At 41.8% G+C, this 15,459-nt stretch overlaps 1 protein-coding gene across 2 annotated transcripts in view; it reads right to left on the bottom strand.

Moving 5' to 3' along the window:
- Positions 1-11,858: 11,858 nt before the first annotated feature.
- Positions 11,859-15,459, bottom strand: part of CLIC5 (chloride intracellular channel 5) — a 131,888-nt gene continuing 128,287 nt past the window's right edge. For both annotated transcript variants that reach the window (XM_063442057.1, XM_063442058.1), the window contains exon 6: positions 11,859-13,718. In XM_063442057.1, coding sequence (XP_063298127.1) covers positions 13,551-13,718 — 168 coding nt within the window. In that variant the 3' untranslated portion in view covers positions 11,859-13,550. The remainder of the gene's footprint in view (positions 13,719-15,459) is intronic.

Here is a 15,459-nt window from a genome sequence, read left to right as displayed (position 1 = left end):
ATGTGGATGGTTCAGTGTCTGATGAGATTGCTGTGATCAGCTGGTCTGTAGAGAGCAAGTGTACAATGCTCTGGGTATTCGGTACGAGATAAATCAGAGAAATTAACAAAGTGTTAAAAATACACCAGCTGATCACAGCAATCTCATCAGACACTGAACCATCCACATTCCTCAGAAATACACCACCGTACCAACTACTTCTAGTAGGACAACTCCAATATTTACTGTTATCCTTTTAGCTAAAACTGATGGTAAGAGTGATAAAAATTGGGTTATTACTAGTATGCAAAACACGTGTTTAGTGACTTCCAAGTGATTTTGTACTTGGCATTTTTTATCTATTATTTAGTTCTATAATTGGGTCCCTGGTGAAGATTATGCTGTTACCACAATTTTTTATCTATTCTACTAACAAAAATAATAATTTCTTACATTCTGTCATGATATTAAAGAGACACTGTAGGCACCTCAATTGCTTCATCTCATTAAATCGGTTATAGTGTCTGCAGTTCCCTGGTGCTGTCCTTCGATATAGAATTAAATAGTTTTTAATGTTTCAATGCTAACCAAGATTCTCCAACAACCCATTGGATCTGTAATGCTGGAGCTAATGAGAAAGCATTGGACAGAGCAGCAATGACTGGCTATTATTGGCTGAGAGTGTCAGCCTTCGGCCTATCACAGTGCCAAGTAGGAATCAGTATGGCAACAAGGAAGTGTGTAATTTCAACCTCAGCTACACCTCCAGTGGGGTTGGGGCTATGGGATATCAGGGACCCCCATTCAGTGTTAAACTACTTGAAAATTGGTGTGAAGAAAATAGACTTTTGTTTAATATTTTCTTCTTTGTTCGGGCTTTTTCCTACAAGTATTGCATGTATATTGAATATTTTGGTTCGGTAGTTTGAAACTACCGAACACCGACCACCCTCCTGGCTCATTACCTTCAAAGGAACCGACTATTAAGTTCTCCCTGGGTGGCCGCTGTTCGTTTGGCCGAACGCCACGTGGAATAGAAAACGGCGTCCATCTTGTTCACACAAGGGGAGTCAGCGGGACTTGGTCGTTGAGTGTCTGGAACTAAAATCAGACACTCGACCTCACGAACCACCGCTGAAACTACCGAACGCCTGCTTCCTTTAGTAGCCGAACAGCCAGGAGAGTGCCGTTCGGTAGTTTTGTTCGTACGGACAAGGGGAGCAATCGCTCCTATGAGCCAGGAGGATCCATTTGGTACTTTGTTTGTTTTTTACCTTTTTATGAATTGACCGACCGCACACACTGAATTCGGGGAACTGTTTTGGGCAGGAGCCTCGTGTGTGGTCAGTGAAATGTGACTTCCATACTTTTTAAGAACCCCTGCACCGAAATGTTTGTCCCCCAAATCGGGGCTATCAGGGGATATGTAATTTGTGGGGATACCTTGTGTGGAAAGGGGTGTTCTAACTTTTGGGAAAATGGTGTGCCCTTTGCCTGGAGATAATTGATTTACTCCTTAACTTATCTCAATAACTCCCAGGCAGAGAGAAGGCGGTTATTACTGTAAAACTGTATGGTGATTGGTTATTGTCTTTGTTTGCTGTGGGAGGTCCTCTCGGGACTTCGGCAATTCAAAACTTCGGGACTTCGGCTCAGTTCAGCACTTTGGAACTTCGGTACTTCGGCACTTCGGAACTTCGGCAACTTCAGAACTTCCCACGGTATTAGGGAGTTATCTACCAAAAGACTGAGAGACCTAAATTGGTCTTTCAGCAAAATGTACTAATACTAAGTAAAGATTACTTAGTATTAGTAAATTCTGCCTCTACTCTCTATACCGCGAGTAGGGGCATGTCTATTAAACAGTGAGCAGCCTACGCGAGTGGAGGCTTCTAACCTGAAGGGGGGACCTATAGCCCCTCCCTGGCCCCCACTCCTGAGTGGCGGGTGGGGGCCCTAAAGTAAACTATTGTCCTCCCCCCTGGTCCTGAGCACGGGTGGGGGCTCGGGAGGGGGGACTCCAGGCTGCTCACTGTTTAATAGACATGCCCCTAACTGTATAAACCCCTAGATCACGGCGGACTTGGACTGACAAATATTAAAGAGTATTACAGGGCTGCACTACAAGCCTCAGTTATAGCCTCACACGCAGCTACTCTTCCCCCGCAATGGATTGAAATTGAGTCGCATTGGTCTTGCCCCAAGGGCATGCACCTTCTCTTCTGGATACCTAAACATAAACGCCCGAACATGCCAAACATGTTGCGTACCACTGACCTGCTCCTCCATACATGGGACAGACTAAGACAAAACATGGGCGAGAAAAATATGTGGCTCCCAGCAGCCCCCATATCTTGCGTATGTGCTGTTAACCCATCCTTTGACTAAAGGCCTTGGCAGAAAGGAGGCTGTGCCTCCATAAGCCAACTGTTTGGGGACAATGGAATACTGCCATTCCCAGTCCTCCAACATAAATTCAAACTACCGACGAGGGCGTTGTTCTCATACCTCCAACTAAAAGCGCTCCTCACACACAACCTCCCATTCTCACACTCGCCAAACATGGCCTTTTTTGAAAAAGCATTCCCAGCCCCTATCACACCGAACAAGTTACTAGCCTCTATATAGCGAGTACTGACAGTCCCGGCAGCACGCAGCTACGAAAAATTTATGCTTGACTGGCACAACGACTTAAACCAAACATTTGACATCACAAGCTGAAAAAGAGCAATGTTAGCTCACAAGGGGAAGACAAGCTGTGCGTCACACCTAGAACTGATGAGAAAAATACAGTATCGCTGGTACATGTTACCAGACAGACTGGCGCGAATCTACCCTAACACTACCAGCTCCTGCTGGAGGTGCTTACAGGAAACAGGGACGATATAACACATCTGGTGGACTTGTCCCAAGATCGAGGGATATTGGCGTATGGTGGGAGACGTATTATCAGACGCATTGGGGATGGGTATCACACTCACACCTGGTTTGTGCCTCCTATTCATACCACTGGGAAACATCTCTAAACCGGCCTCTACTCTGCTTTTCCACGTACTCATAGCTGCAAATTTGCTGATAGCCAGAGCATGGAAATCTACAGAAATACCGTGTCGTACTGCCCTTACAGCGCAGATTACCCTGAACCTGGACTACGAGTCAATGGCCCATAAGCATATTAGCCCAAGAAAACATATTCAGAGAGCGGGAATCATGTGGGACACCTACATTAAAACCCAAATACACATGGAACATACCCACACCCCAGACACACGGGACCAAGGGGAAGAGGCAGGGGAAGACGTAACAACACGGGACACTAACTGTAGGGCTCTTATTACATGACAAATTAAGCATGACGCTAAACCTCTGGTACGGAGGTTCACCACCGGGGGCAAACGAGGAAGGCGGGACAGGGAGATAGATGAGACTCGGCTGGACTCGGGGCTCTCGGCCCAAGGTTCACAACAGGCAACTTAGCACACTCGGCAATGGCAAACAACAAAGACACTGGGCACTCTGTGGCTTCCGAACACGGGGGCTCCACCCTAAATAGTGGGAGCACCTTGACAAGAGACTGAAGAAGCAATCCTCCATTGTAAATAGTTACCCCACCCCCCCATACCTCTTCCTTTAACCCCCCCTCCCCCCAGCTTAAAAAAAAAAAAAAAGGAAAATGAGCCAAGCGGTTGGGCGAACTTGAGGGAGGAACAGGGGGGAACGGATACATCTGAATACCACTTTTAGAAGGGAGGCACAAAGACATAACTATCACTATGCAAACACATGAAATTTATATATAAAAAAAAAATATATATATATACCGTCTTAGTTAAGCTACCATAACCAGAAGCCCGCCTGACCTGCCATCAGTAAGGGCTTGTGCAGACACTTGAAGTGGGCGGTGCAGCAAGACAAGGCACAACGCTGACATGATAAGAGGCACAAGGCCTGAGACCAAACCCTACATGGCACCACTTGTACAGACAAGCCACCCCGCCCCATTAGACCCGAGTCGATATGCACCCCATTAACATTACGCATAGCATAAGGATTGAAAAAAATGTATGTATTGCCGAACAAGAATTGTCATGTGTGTATATAATGGTAATGTAATGTACCCTCTTGGTTATGTACCCGACCTTCCCTTTTTTCTTTTCTGTACCCAACTGCCTTTTCGCTGACTCAATAAAAAATTGTCAAATTGAAAAAAATAAACTGGTATACAGTGTATAATTCTGCAATTCTGTGCTTCGGAACTTCGGCTCTTCGACACTTCGGAACTTCGGAACTTCGGCACTTCGGAAATTCGGCAAAAATCTGAATGTCCGAATTGCCCGAAATTCATCCGAATTGATATTCGGAATGAAACGAATTACACATGTCTACAAGTTAGCAGAAAATTTCAGGTGACTAAATTCAAGACAGTATAGAACAACTTCAGAGGGGGCTAGATTTTGAAAGGGAGAGAGATGATTCTCAGGAGAATATAGGGAAAAAGGTTAAAGGAACACTACATGTTTGTGTTCCTGACCCTTTAGTGTTAAAACCACCATCTAGCCCCCATCCCCCTCCCCTTACCTCCTTAATTATAATAACATCTTACTTGTATTCAAGCCTGCAGCTGCTGGCTTTGCCCCTGTCTGCCTCTGACCTGCCTGCTGTCTGCTGACATAATCAGAAGTAGTGGAATGAGCCAATCACAATGCATCCCCCACCTTGAGAGTGTCAAGGTGGCAGATCAGGGTCAGAGCCAGCACAAGTCAAACACAGCCCTGGTCAATCAGCATCTCTTCATAGAGATGAATTGAATCAATGCATCTCTGAGGAAAGTTCAGTGTCTGCATGCAGAGGGTGGAGACACTGAATGGCAGTGCGGCTCATTGTGCAGCACTGCCCCAGGAGGCACCTCTAGCAGCCATCTGAGGAGTGGCCAGTGGAGTTATCACTAGGCTGTAATGTAAACATTGCATTTTCTCTGAAAAGACAGTGTTTACTGCAAAAAGCCTGAAGGGAATGATTCTACGCACCAGATGCCAAATGCAATAAGCTGTATTTGTTCTGGTGACTATAGTGCCCCTTTAATTGCCATAGGATTGTGTAGATACAGATTTTTTAATAAAGGTTCAAAAAATACCAAGGAAGATTAGAGCATTTGGGAAATAATGTATAGACACATTAAATGTGGCATATGAAAGAACTTGGTTCCTAATAAATGCATTTTATTTTAATGCGAAATGACCTTAAAGAATAATTATAGCCCTCCCTCTTTAGTAGAGGCAAAATACAATTCTAGAAGCTTTAGAAACAAGTCCAGTATACTTTCTAAAGCACAAATGCAACGATAATTCTAGGCAAGAAACAGCATTTTATGTGTTTGCAATTTTGCTTTAAGGATTAGTAAGGTAGAAGAACTCAACATGATTGCTGCACTTTCATTAATATTTAATGTGTCCTCCCCATCTGAGACGCCCCCTGGAGGCAGTGTACAATTACTACACCCCGCTTATTCCTTTACTCTGTTTTTATTGCTTTCATTACAAAGGAAAACAATATTTTATCGTGCACTCCTTTTCTTCGTCGATGAACGTTTGTTATAATATAAACTGCTGTTTTAATTGAGTTTAGATGATGTGGAACTAATATGTGATTAAGTAGCCAGCACTTCTGCATTGGTAACAATTAGACATTGAGAGTTTAGACTACGGATTCAGAATTAAAACGAACGAACGTGGAGAAAGCATTGAGTCAGACATGCTAGATCTCTGTGTGTCTGCACCGTACCTCAGTACTGGCACACACAATGAATTCCACATGGAGGTGGTTTAAGATGAATACGTTTATTCTCTCTCTCTCTCCAGTAACAAAATGTAAACCAAGGGCAAGAACAGGAATTGACTTTAAGCCAATTGAGTGGGCCAACAGGCTACATATGGAACTAGCAAATCACAGCGCCATGAAGGATGTTAGTGATTTAAAGTTATGTATAGCAAAGTCCATATGTTGAAAAGAATTCATAAATGGAAAGGTAACTAATGGGAAACTCGAATGACAGCAAAAGCTTCTCTCTTTTCTTTCGACTTGCAATGATCATTCGGCCAAGATTCTGTCTCCTTTACTTTCATGAGTACTGTTCAGATCCCGGCAGAAAAAAAACCAAAACATTTTTTTTTTATTTTTATGTGAGAAACAGAATTATTGTGTCCATTCCCTGTCAATCTAATGTTCTCTAATTTATTTAAATTTTTTGTTTTCCCTCTTTACTTTACCTTATGAAGATTATTTTTTTTTAGACAGTTAAAGAGTTAGCATGAGGTAAGACAAAATATATTTAAAAATTTTTTTTTAATTATTTGCAACCTCTGAAAATAAATCAACTTGCTGAAGTACACACGACTGGGATTAATAAAAGGAAACATTTGCCTGTAATCAGGAAATTGTTCGCTCTGGAATATACAGAAGAATAATTGCTACCTGCTACTGAATGGTAATTTAATGTTTGTGGGGAGTAAGGGGGGAGGTTGCATGCAGTAATCAAAGTAATTTTAAGACAGGTAGTGAGGGAAGAAATTATTAAAACAAAAGATGTGTGAGTCTGGGTAAAGTAAAAAGCATGGATGTATCTCCTGATACGTAGTGATGATACCATAACAACTGCAGTGCTCTATAATCATCATGGTGCCAGGAATTCCTTCCCCCTACCCCAAGTAGTTAAGTAGTTGAGATTTTTTTTTACGTTTTTACTCCTTACCTGGGATGCGCTGAGCATCCAGCCTGCCCACATGATCTCATTACATCAATCCTCCCTTTATGTTTTCATTTGGATAATCAACTGCCTTGCAATAGACAGGTCTTAGTCAAGCAAATTATGTGTTGCTTTGATAACTAAGGGGCTGGAATAAAATTTTTTTTTTTTAAAGTTTTAAAAGATACAAATTTCAAAACAATACCACCGTATTCCTGGATGTAAGAATATAGAGCATCTCAAATACAACAAAAGTACTCTAAATAGAAAGTTCTCACAATGTCGACATAAGTTGAAAGCAATCTCAAAGAGAAACATAATCTACGTATCTTCTCTTTGCTGGCAACAGACTGAATGGCCTAATGTTCTACCTGACCAGCTTCTCACAAGAGGTTACCTCTGTGGCCTTTAAAAATTTGACAGAGGGGGGCAGAGCCTGACTGTCAAGCAGAGTGGACGTGTGCTGAGCGAGCACCTGAACTTAGTACAGCAATTAAGCCATTTAAAACAGTCAGTCTTCAATTTTCACAGAAAAACAGCTCTTATTGCACAGGAGATACCTTGGTAAATCGACTGATGCCTGACTTGGAACCTTCCTAGTCTGGATAACCTGACTTATAATTTTCGTGACCTTCAAGCACGATAGGTGTAGGCCACTCTCCAGTTTCTGAATCCTGCTGACTTAGCTGGCTTCTACATCCCCGCCTTTGGATCGGTGGGGTTCATCCCAGTCTTAGGAGACTGCCGAATGCTACATCTCACATCTGCCGCTACTAATTGCAGAGGGGACATGTGGCTTCTAAGATGGTTGTGATCAGGGGCGGGCTGGGACGCGGGGCAGGGAGGCAATTAACCCCCAGGCCACCCTATATCATCTTTAAAATGGCCCCCCGCCATCAGGGTATGAGAACTATAATGGTTGTCATGGGCCCGGCCGTCTTGGGGGGCACGGGCTGCTCGGGGAGTCCTGGGCCCCACATGCACATATATATATATATATATATATATATATATATATATATATATATATAGCAATGATCGCTATATATATATCTGTGCAGGGCTGGCCTTTGGGCTGCACAGGGTGCCATAGCAACAGGGGCGCCATGAAGCCGCGCAGCTCGCACCCAGGGGCAGACTACGCACTCAGCAAATCATGCCCCATTCTTTTGGAAGTCTGCCCATGTTTAACCAGTTGTAAACCAGCAGGGGAGCTCAGAGAATTCCCCACCCAGCTCACTAGCACTCAGCATACTTGATCCCATAATAATGAATATGAAGCTTTCCTCCTTCTGCTGCTCTTACTGTGTAATTTCCTGGTGTGAGGAAGGGGCGGGGTTATGACATCACCCTAGCTCAGTCCCCTGCATACCTCACCCATGCGGAGTGGCTTCATTGTGGAGTTACCAGCCAGCTACCCAAGCTTCTCACCGCCCTGCCTGAGGTAGGATCACAGGAGAAAAAAAATATTATATATTGACATTTTATATATATATATATTTTAATTGTAGCTGGAGGGAAAAAGTTTGATAAGACAGACTAATAAAATAAGGTGACAATGGGAGCAACATAACATGAAGGGAGGCTGAGGATTGAGTCTGAGTAAGGAGGCAAAATGAAGGAGGGGTAGAGAGAATTGGGTGAAAAAATTGACATATGCATAGACCCCCCCCCCCCCGAAATAATACCACACTACTTAACAGTACATTCATACTATATGCACACATACTGACACAACACAACAATACTCTCCTGTCTACGTGCTGTTCAGGTTTACACACTGCTACCTTACACAAATGTTTATGTACTGCCACAATACACACATACTCTCTCACATTCACACCCACTTCCATGCTGCACATGTAAACCCCTATGTTTATACTATCATGCTACAAAATACAGCCCATACTCACACTGCTACACAAACAACATCCACATAATTACTTAAAGGGTTTCTGTAGCCCTTCTCCACAATTAGCCCCTATTGAACATTGCCATTAGCAGAGCAAAGCAAAAGGAGAGGAGAAGGAGAGCAAAGCAGAAGGAGATCAAAAGGAAAAAAGGGGAAAGCAGAAAGACAAAAGACAGGGGCGTACCTAGAGCATTTGGCACCCGGGGCGGGGCACCCCCCCTCGCTCTTCCTGCACAGGTCCCTCACACATCCTGTAATGATGCTGAGGCCACAAAGACATCATATCCCGGCTGCCGACTCACTACAGGGCAAAGATCATCAGACACAGTCAGATGCACACAGTCTCACACACATACTCACTCGCACACAGTCACATAATCACAGACAGTCACACACACACTCACACACAGTCACATACAGTCACACAGACAGTCACAGGCAGACAGTCTCACACACACACAGTCACACACACATAGTCACAGAAAGTCACACAGACAATCACAGGCAGACAGTCACACACAATCACAGACAGTCACACACACAGTCACATACAGTCACAAAGACAATCATAGGCAGACAGTCACACACACAATCACAAACAGTCACACACACAGTCACACACACACAGTCACAGAGAGTCACACACACACACACACACAATCACAGTCACACACACACACAGTCACAGACAGTCACAGGCAGAGTGCCTCATACACACACACACACACAGTCAAATACAGTCACACAAACAGACAAAATCACAGTTACACACAGCACACACTCTCTCTCACTTACAGTCAGCTTGGGCTGGAGGAGGAGTGGATTCATGAGTCCCTGGTGTGTTTGAGTTGGGGAAGCAGGGACTCCTTCCTGCTTCCCCTCTGTGTGCAGCACTAAGAGACTGCATTTATCTCTGCCCCTGCATCTGACTTGGCTCTGCCCCCATGGCCAACTCTCCCTGCAGGTCTCCTGCTCCGGCTCCCGGCCCCTGCGTGTGTGAGCTGTGTCGGCTGCCCTATGCCCTTTGCAGCCACACAGCTCACAGAACCCCAAGCCTGGCCAGCCCTACCTTGTAGCAGCCGGGGCGGCCCCCCCTTAGTATGCCATTGCAAAAGGAAAGGAGGAGAAAGCAGAAGGAGAGCAAAAGGAAAGAGGGGGAAAGCATGAAAGCAAAAGGTAAGGGGGGAGCTCAAGGAGAGCAAAATGGAAAGAGGGGAGAGCAGAATCAGTCAAGGAGGAAAAGACAGTGTCAGAAGAAGGCAAAGAAAAGGAGATTGGAGCAGGAAGGACAACGTGGAAGACAAGTGAACCCTCCACCTCATCCTGGACACTGGGCTGAGGCTTTGGTACCTGACAGGCAGACTTTGGACCCTCTCATCATCCCAGGTAAAATTAAAAAAAAAAACTATCAATTAATTCACTTTTTTGATTATGTGAGATGTAGACATATTGGTTATTTTTAAAGGAACACTGTTCCATAACAAGTTAATCTAAAGGAAGTTGTTATGGTGCTAGTAGGCCCCTCATCTTTATGAGTTTCCTGGCTTGCATAGTGGCAGAGCATGCAGATATCTAGACTGAGTAACTCGGAAGCACCACAGCATCCTACCTGTTTCTACCAGACCGCATCGTATTTGTGGCCTACATGCAGGCTTAGCGGTCAGGAAGGCCCTCTTCCTACATGGCGGATGCTGGGGGTACTTGGATCTGTATGTCGTTGGAAGGCCGAAGGGCTCAGGGCAGAGCCTGCGGCAGTCTGAAGTAAAGTCAAGGCCCAAGGTTCTCAAGAAGGTGGCGATTACCTTTGAGAAATTATGTGACATTCATGTGCAGGACCGTGACTGGCACTCCCAAGCTACAAACACCCACCCACAAGGAACCCTCTCCTGAGAGCTCAGCAAATTACAAATTGGGAATTGGGTGAAGACACAAGAGTTTCCTAGTTGTCTTCTGATACATTGTGGTGACTCTGCCAGCATAAACTTCACGTTAGCTCAATTTCTCTGCGCTGGCCTCCAGTTTTTTTTACTTTGTTTTAAAATACTAGTCTGATGATTCTGCTTGAATTTTATTTGATTTACTTTTGCATGACCCAATTATATCTCATGAGTGTCCCTCGTATTTTATTTGATCTGCTTTGCCATTTGACATGCTTGTTACGTTGATGATACTTACGCATGGTCCAAAGACAAAACTTTTGCTAGCTGAATTTGACACACTTCCTTGGTGGGTTCATGCCCTTTGACCTAGCATAGCTGCTTTTTACACTTCTCTATTTATAAACCTAAATGCTCATTTGATTACCCGGCCTGAATGTATTATATCTGCGTGCCTAGTATTACCTACTTGAATGTCAGGGTGTTATACTACTTTTCAGTTCGACACTTGGCAAAGCTTGTCCCCCAAATAAGGGAGATACCTGCTAAACAGTGCCCTAATTAAATATCCTTAAATGTGACAATTGGACATGAGACCCAGTTTAGGGAATTATCTGCTAAACTGCTGAAAGAGCAAAAATAGGAAAAGTTCTGCTTCTTAAATGCGCTCTTCTATATGTCTAGTAAATACGTCTGTATTATATTAGAGGGATATCTACTAAACAGTTGAAAGAGAAAACATAAGAAAGGCCATTTCATTGTTTAGCGTTTTAAGTTGCTTCGTTGTCGAGTCCCTAATTTGGTGCTCTTATGTATGGCAATCCAACGCAAGGATAGCAAATTAGGAATCTATCTGCTAAGCAGCTGAAAAAGCAAAAAATAAGAAAGGCCTTTTTTCTAAAATTTGCTCCATGAATTGCCAAGTTGATAAGTCCCTAATTTGCTACCCATATTTAGGGTAATACAACATAAGGTACCAAATTAGGAGGCTATCTACTAAACAGCTGAAAGACCAAATTAAGAAAAAAAAAATCTTTATTAATTTATAGGTCCCTAGTCTGCTATCCTACTTAAAACAAATGGATCCTAAATAATTTGTTTCAATTTCTTTCGGTTTGCCACAAATTTAGAAATTTTGAGACTTAAAAAATTCCAGAATTTGTCCGAATTTGCATTTGGAACAAAACGAATTGCACCTGTCTATTGAAGAATCTTGTGATTAGACCCTTGGAGATTAGGATTATTGCCTGTTCAGTACGCGATGTTTGTTGAAAAAGTAACAAAATTTAATTAAAATATAAAGAATGCTCTGCATTGACTCAAATGGCACAAATAACATACACTGGCATTTTATCTCAAATTAATTAATTTATTATTTATTTTTACATTGCAATGTTTCTCAAGAAGCATCAATGCATTGTATTAATGAACAGTGAATTGACTAACTGAATGCAATCATGTAGCCTTGAGATCACAAACGTGGTACCTAAGGCCAACGAATCCTGCAGAGATATTGCATGCCTCTAAATAATGTTATCAAGGTACGGATTTATCATGATGGTCTTTAGGTCAGAGTGTCATATGATAGCAAGGGAAGTGAGTGTAGCTGAATTGCAGTCCATCTGCCACTACCCATGCTTTATTGCTAGTCATGTCTTCGCCACCAGTAATATCTTTGACTTAAGCTTTTCTGGTGGACTTGTAGAATCTGTGCTAGTGATGCTTGGTTGAGGCCTACCTAACAGATGTGGGGCATGTTTAAGAATAATGTGGGAGACCTGCTAATGACACTATGCAGTCTTCATTATATACCTTCCTGGTTTGAGGTAGGTGCTTTCAGATGCAGTCATTGGGGGGTTAACAATAGGAAATTCTCCTATCTTCTACAAACTGAACGTGACACCATAGCCCAGTTCTTTCTGTCGGCCATATAGAGCAAAGGGAGAGAGATCGGTCCTACTTATGACACAAATGTCCTGGACCCAATGCTAAACCACCAGGCAAAATGTGGTCACAGTCCAGGCGAAGACCTTGGGTTTGAAACTCTGGGTATTAGCGACAATAACTCTTCTTTGAAGTTTGTCATTATGGTTGGATTGATTTGGCATGTCTTGAGTGCCACTCATGCACTGGACGTTAAGTGCAATGTGCAATTTGCGTGATAAGTAGAAAAAGACGAGCAATCATGAAGAGCTTATTTCCCTGGAAAATGGCCCCTTTTAGAACTTAGTCGCAAAGCTATTCTTTATCAACAATCTCTCGTGTATCCTGAACAACATGGTATTATGGAAAAACACTTTAGAATAGTGTTACGGATTATTAGAATAGTACACGCCATAAAATGATTAATACTTACAATTCTGTCACAGGAAATACAAACACGTCCATTTATTTTAAGTAAGCAGTTCACAAAGTTTTTAAACAACTTTCTTTTTAAAGGCAGAACTCTCCTATAGGAATCTACTCGTGTTAGTACTATATAGCATCACTGAACTAAAAATAATATATTTATCATACAATTATCTGCAAAATAATACATATTTTTTTTATAAATCATAAGTAAAGGATTCAGCTTATAAAAATACTTTATAGATGATAGCACGTATTGCCTTAAGAATATTAGATTCTACAGATGAAATATCTGTGCGTGGTTCTTTAGTATCATTACCTTCAATTTCAGTATGATTGAGCCCATTTCGTGTACATTTTTTTATTTTTTACTTAAATACAATCAAAAACGGTTGTCTGGCAGCAAAGTATTGCAAAGTATCACACTGCAGGTCTATCTGAAAGCAAAACGCTAGGGAGGGGTTGGCATTTCATGACCAGTGGATGACCAGTTGTTTGATTAACCATGACTCCTATGATCCCTTACCACTCTCAGACCTGAGTCTGGTGAAGGATCATGGGATATGGAGCTTCATCACCAGCAGATTGCCTTGCCCCGTGATAAGGTGATGCTAGGTTAGAATGCATCTTAAGGCAACGTAGAGAGCAGTCTGTAAGTGGGGAAAACCCCCGCGGTAGCCATGCTTCCATGTTAAGACTTGGAGAGCCTCTTTGCCACATCAGCGTAGGCCAGTTCTGTTTCTTTATCGGCAGCACAGGTATTGGTAAACTCGTCCCTTGCGTAGGCGTTCTTTAGGTATCTCCAGACTCCAGTCATATCTGTTGGTATTTCATAATTGCGATACTTCTTTGCGACAATCTGTAGGGAAAGCAGTAGAAAATAATGCTGTCAAAATGTGTCATTAATGGTAATAATGATTCTATATTTCTTATACGATTAGACAATCACAGTTTTATTTTTTAATCAAAATTTAACAACGTTGTTACAGTAGGTTAGCATTAAAAAATACAAAAATAAAAGGCTAATCAACAGGAAAATCTGTTGCATACCGATGAGCGTAATAGGATCAAAAATACTATTATGACAACATAAAGATTTCTAAGGTTGGTTAAGTGTAGATTCATCAATATAAACAAGTTAAATACAGATCATTTTACAATGATGCTACCACGAAAAAAGGCCTGTTAATTTGTTGAAACGCGTTAGTGTGTAACTTTGTTCAATTTTTTTGTTTTTATGAGCTGTTTTCAATAAAAGTAGTGAATTTATATTTTCCTTGGAGCTTCCTGTTGTATTCCCGTTTGGACATCTTTTTTCCTTGGTGGAGAACATGCCAACCTATTTTTGTTCTACATCAATGAGTACTTCTGTTCCTTTTAATAATTGTATTATACAATGAGCACTATATTTTATTTATTGTTTTATCTATATACACCACTATAAAGATTTATACTGCATACTTTCAAGAGTTGGAGACATATATATCCAAGAGTGAGGATCATTCGACTCCACACTATTCACTACGAGCCATCAGATGGCTCCAAAAAATATGAGTGTGCACCTGAAATACTACACTATATCGGTGTCATGTTTTGTTTTTATAGCTGTGGACTGCCCCTTACTGGACCAAGATATCAACTTTCTATCCACAGGCAGGTATTGTACTGCCCAGGCGCCTTGAACTAGAGCTGGTTATCAGCTCTGTATACTGTAAGTGCAATTCCCTATTTTTCTTCAAACAATATTCAATTTACAACACTATACTCTATTCTTTGTCCGCTCTTCTCATTTCATACTGACCTGGATTTGAGGACTATTTAGGCGCTGCTACCCTCCCCCTATATACTAACTACTTATGACCAGAAAGGAGAGACTCTGGTTTGGGTTATTCAAGCTGCTTACCCTCTACACAGCAAGCACTAAAAACCTATTAACCCATGTTATCAGAAAATGTATACTAAGAATTCCTCATTAATTAATTAAAGCAAATTAAGAACAAATGAGCATTGTAACAACTAAATATTCTAGCAAAATTAGTAACTCAATAAACATTATTATTTTTATTTTATTTTGTAAACATGTACACTGTACTCTGCTTATAGAAGCATACATGAATATAAATTCACATTTTAAAGACACACATGTCACCTATTAACATCACCACTGCACTGTAAACTGGGTCAAAACTACAGGTCAAGTCTTTTCAAGATAGATCCATTTTGTTTGTCATTGACCTTGGTATCTTAGAGTATCGATCTCAATGACAACTGAAGTTAATGCTGGTTGTGTTAACAGTTAAAAAAATAAGTTTGTGACATTATTTGGGATTCTGAATTATTTGAAAACACTTACATGGTACTGGCCAAATGCTGGAAACGGTTATTGAATGGATACAGACAGTGTATTGTAAATGATCCCTTTAGCTATTAAGAAACATCTCCATAAATTACTCCAAAATGTCATTCTGTTCGGCTAAATGTTATGCTTCCTTGCATGTTCTTTTTTATTAATATCCTCTTTCTGCCGAAAATATTGTACCTTTTACTTTTGTATGCTTTTGGATGTCAGCCTTGTTCCTTCTGCTCCACGTATACATACA

The sequence above is a fragment of the Pelobates fuscus genome, chromosome 2, assembly GCF_036172605.1.
Source record: "Pelobates fuscus isolate aPelFus1 chromosome 2, aPelFus1.pri, whole genome shotgun sequence".
Taxonomy (NCBI): domain Eukaryota; kingdom Metazoa; phylum Chordata; class Amphibia; order Anura; family Pelobatidae; genus Pelobates; species Pelobates fuscus.
Note: the sequence above shows the minus strand (reverse complement) of the source record. Positions and strands in the feature narration are given on the sequence as shown.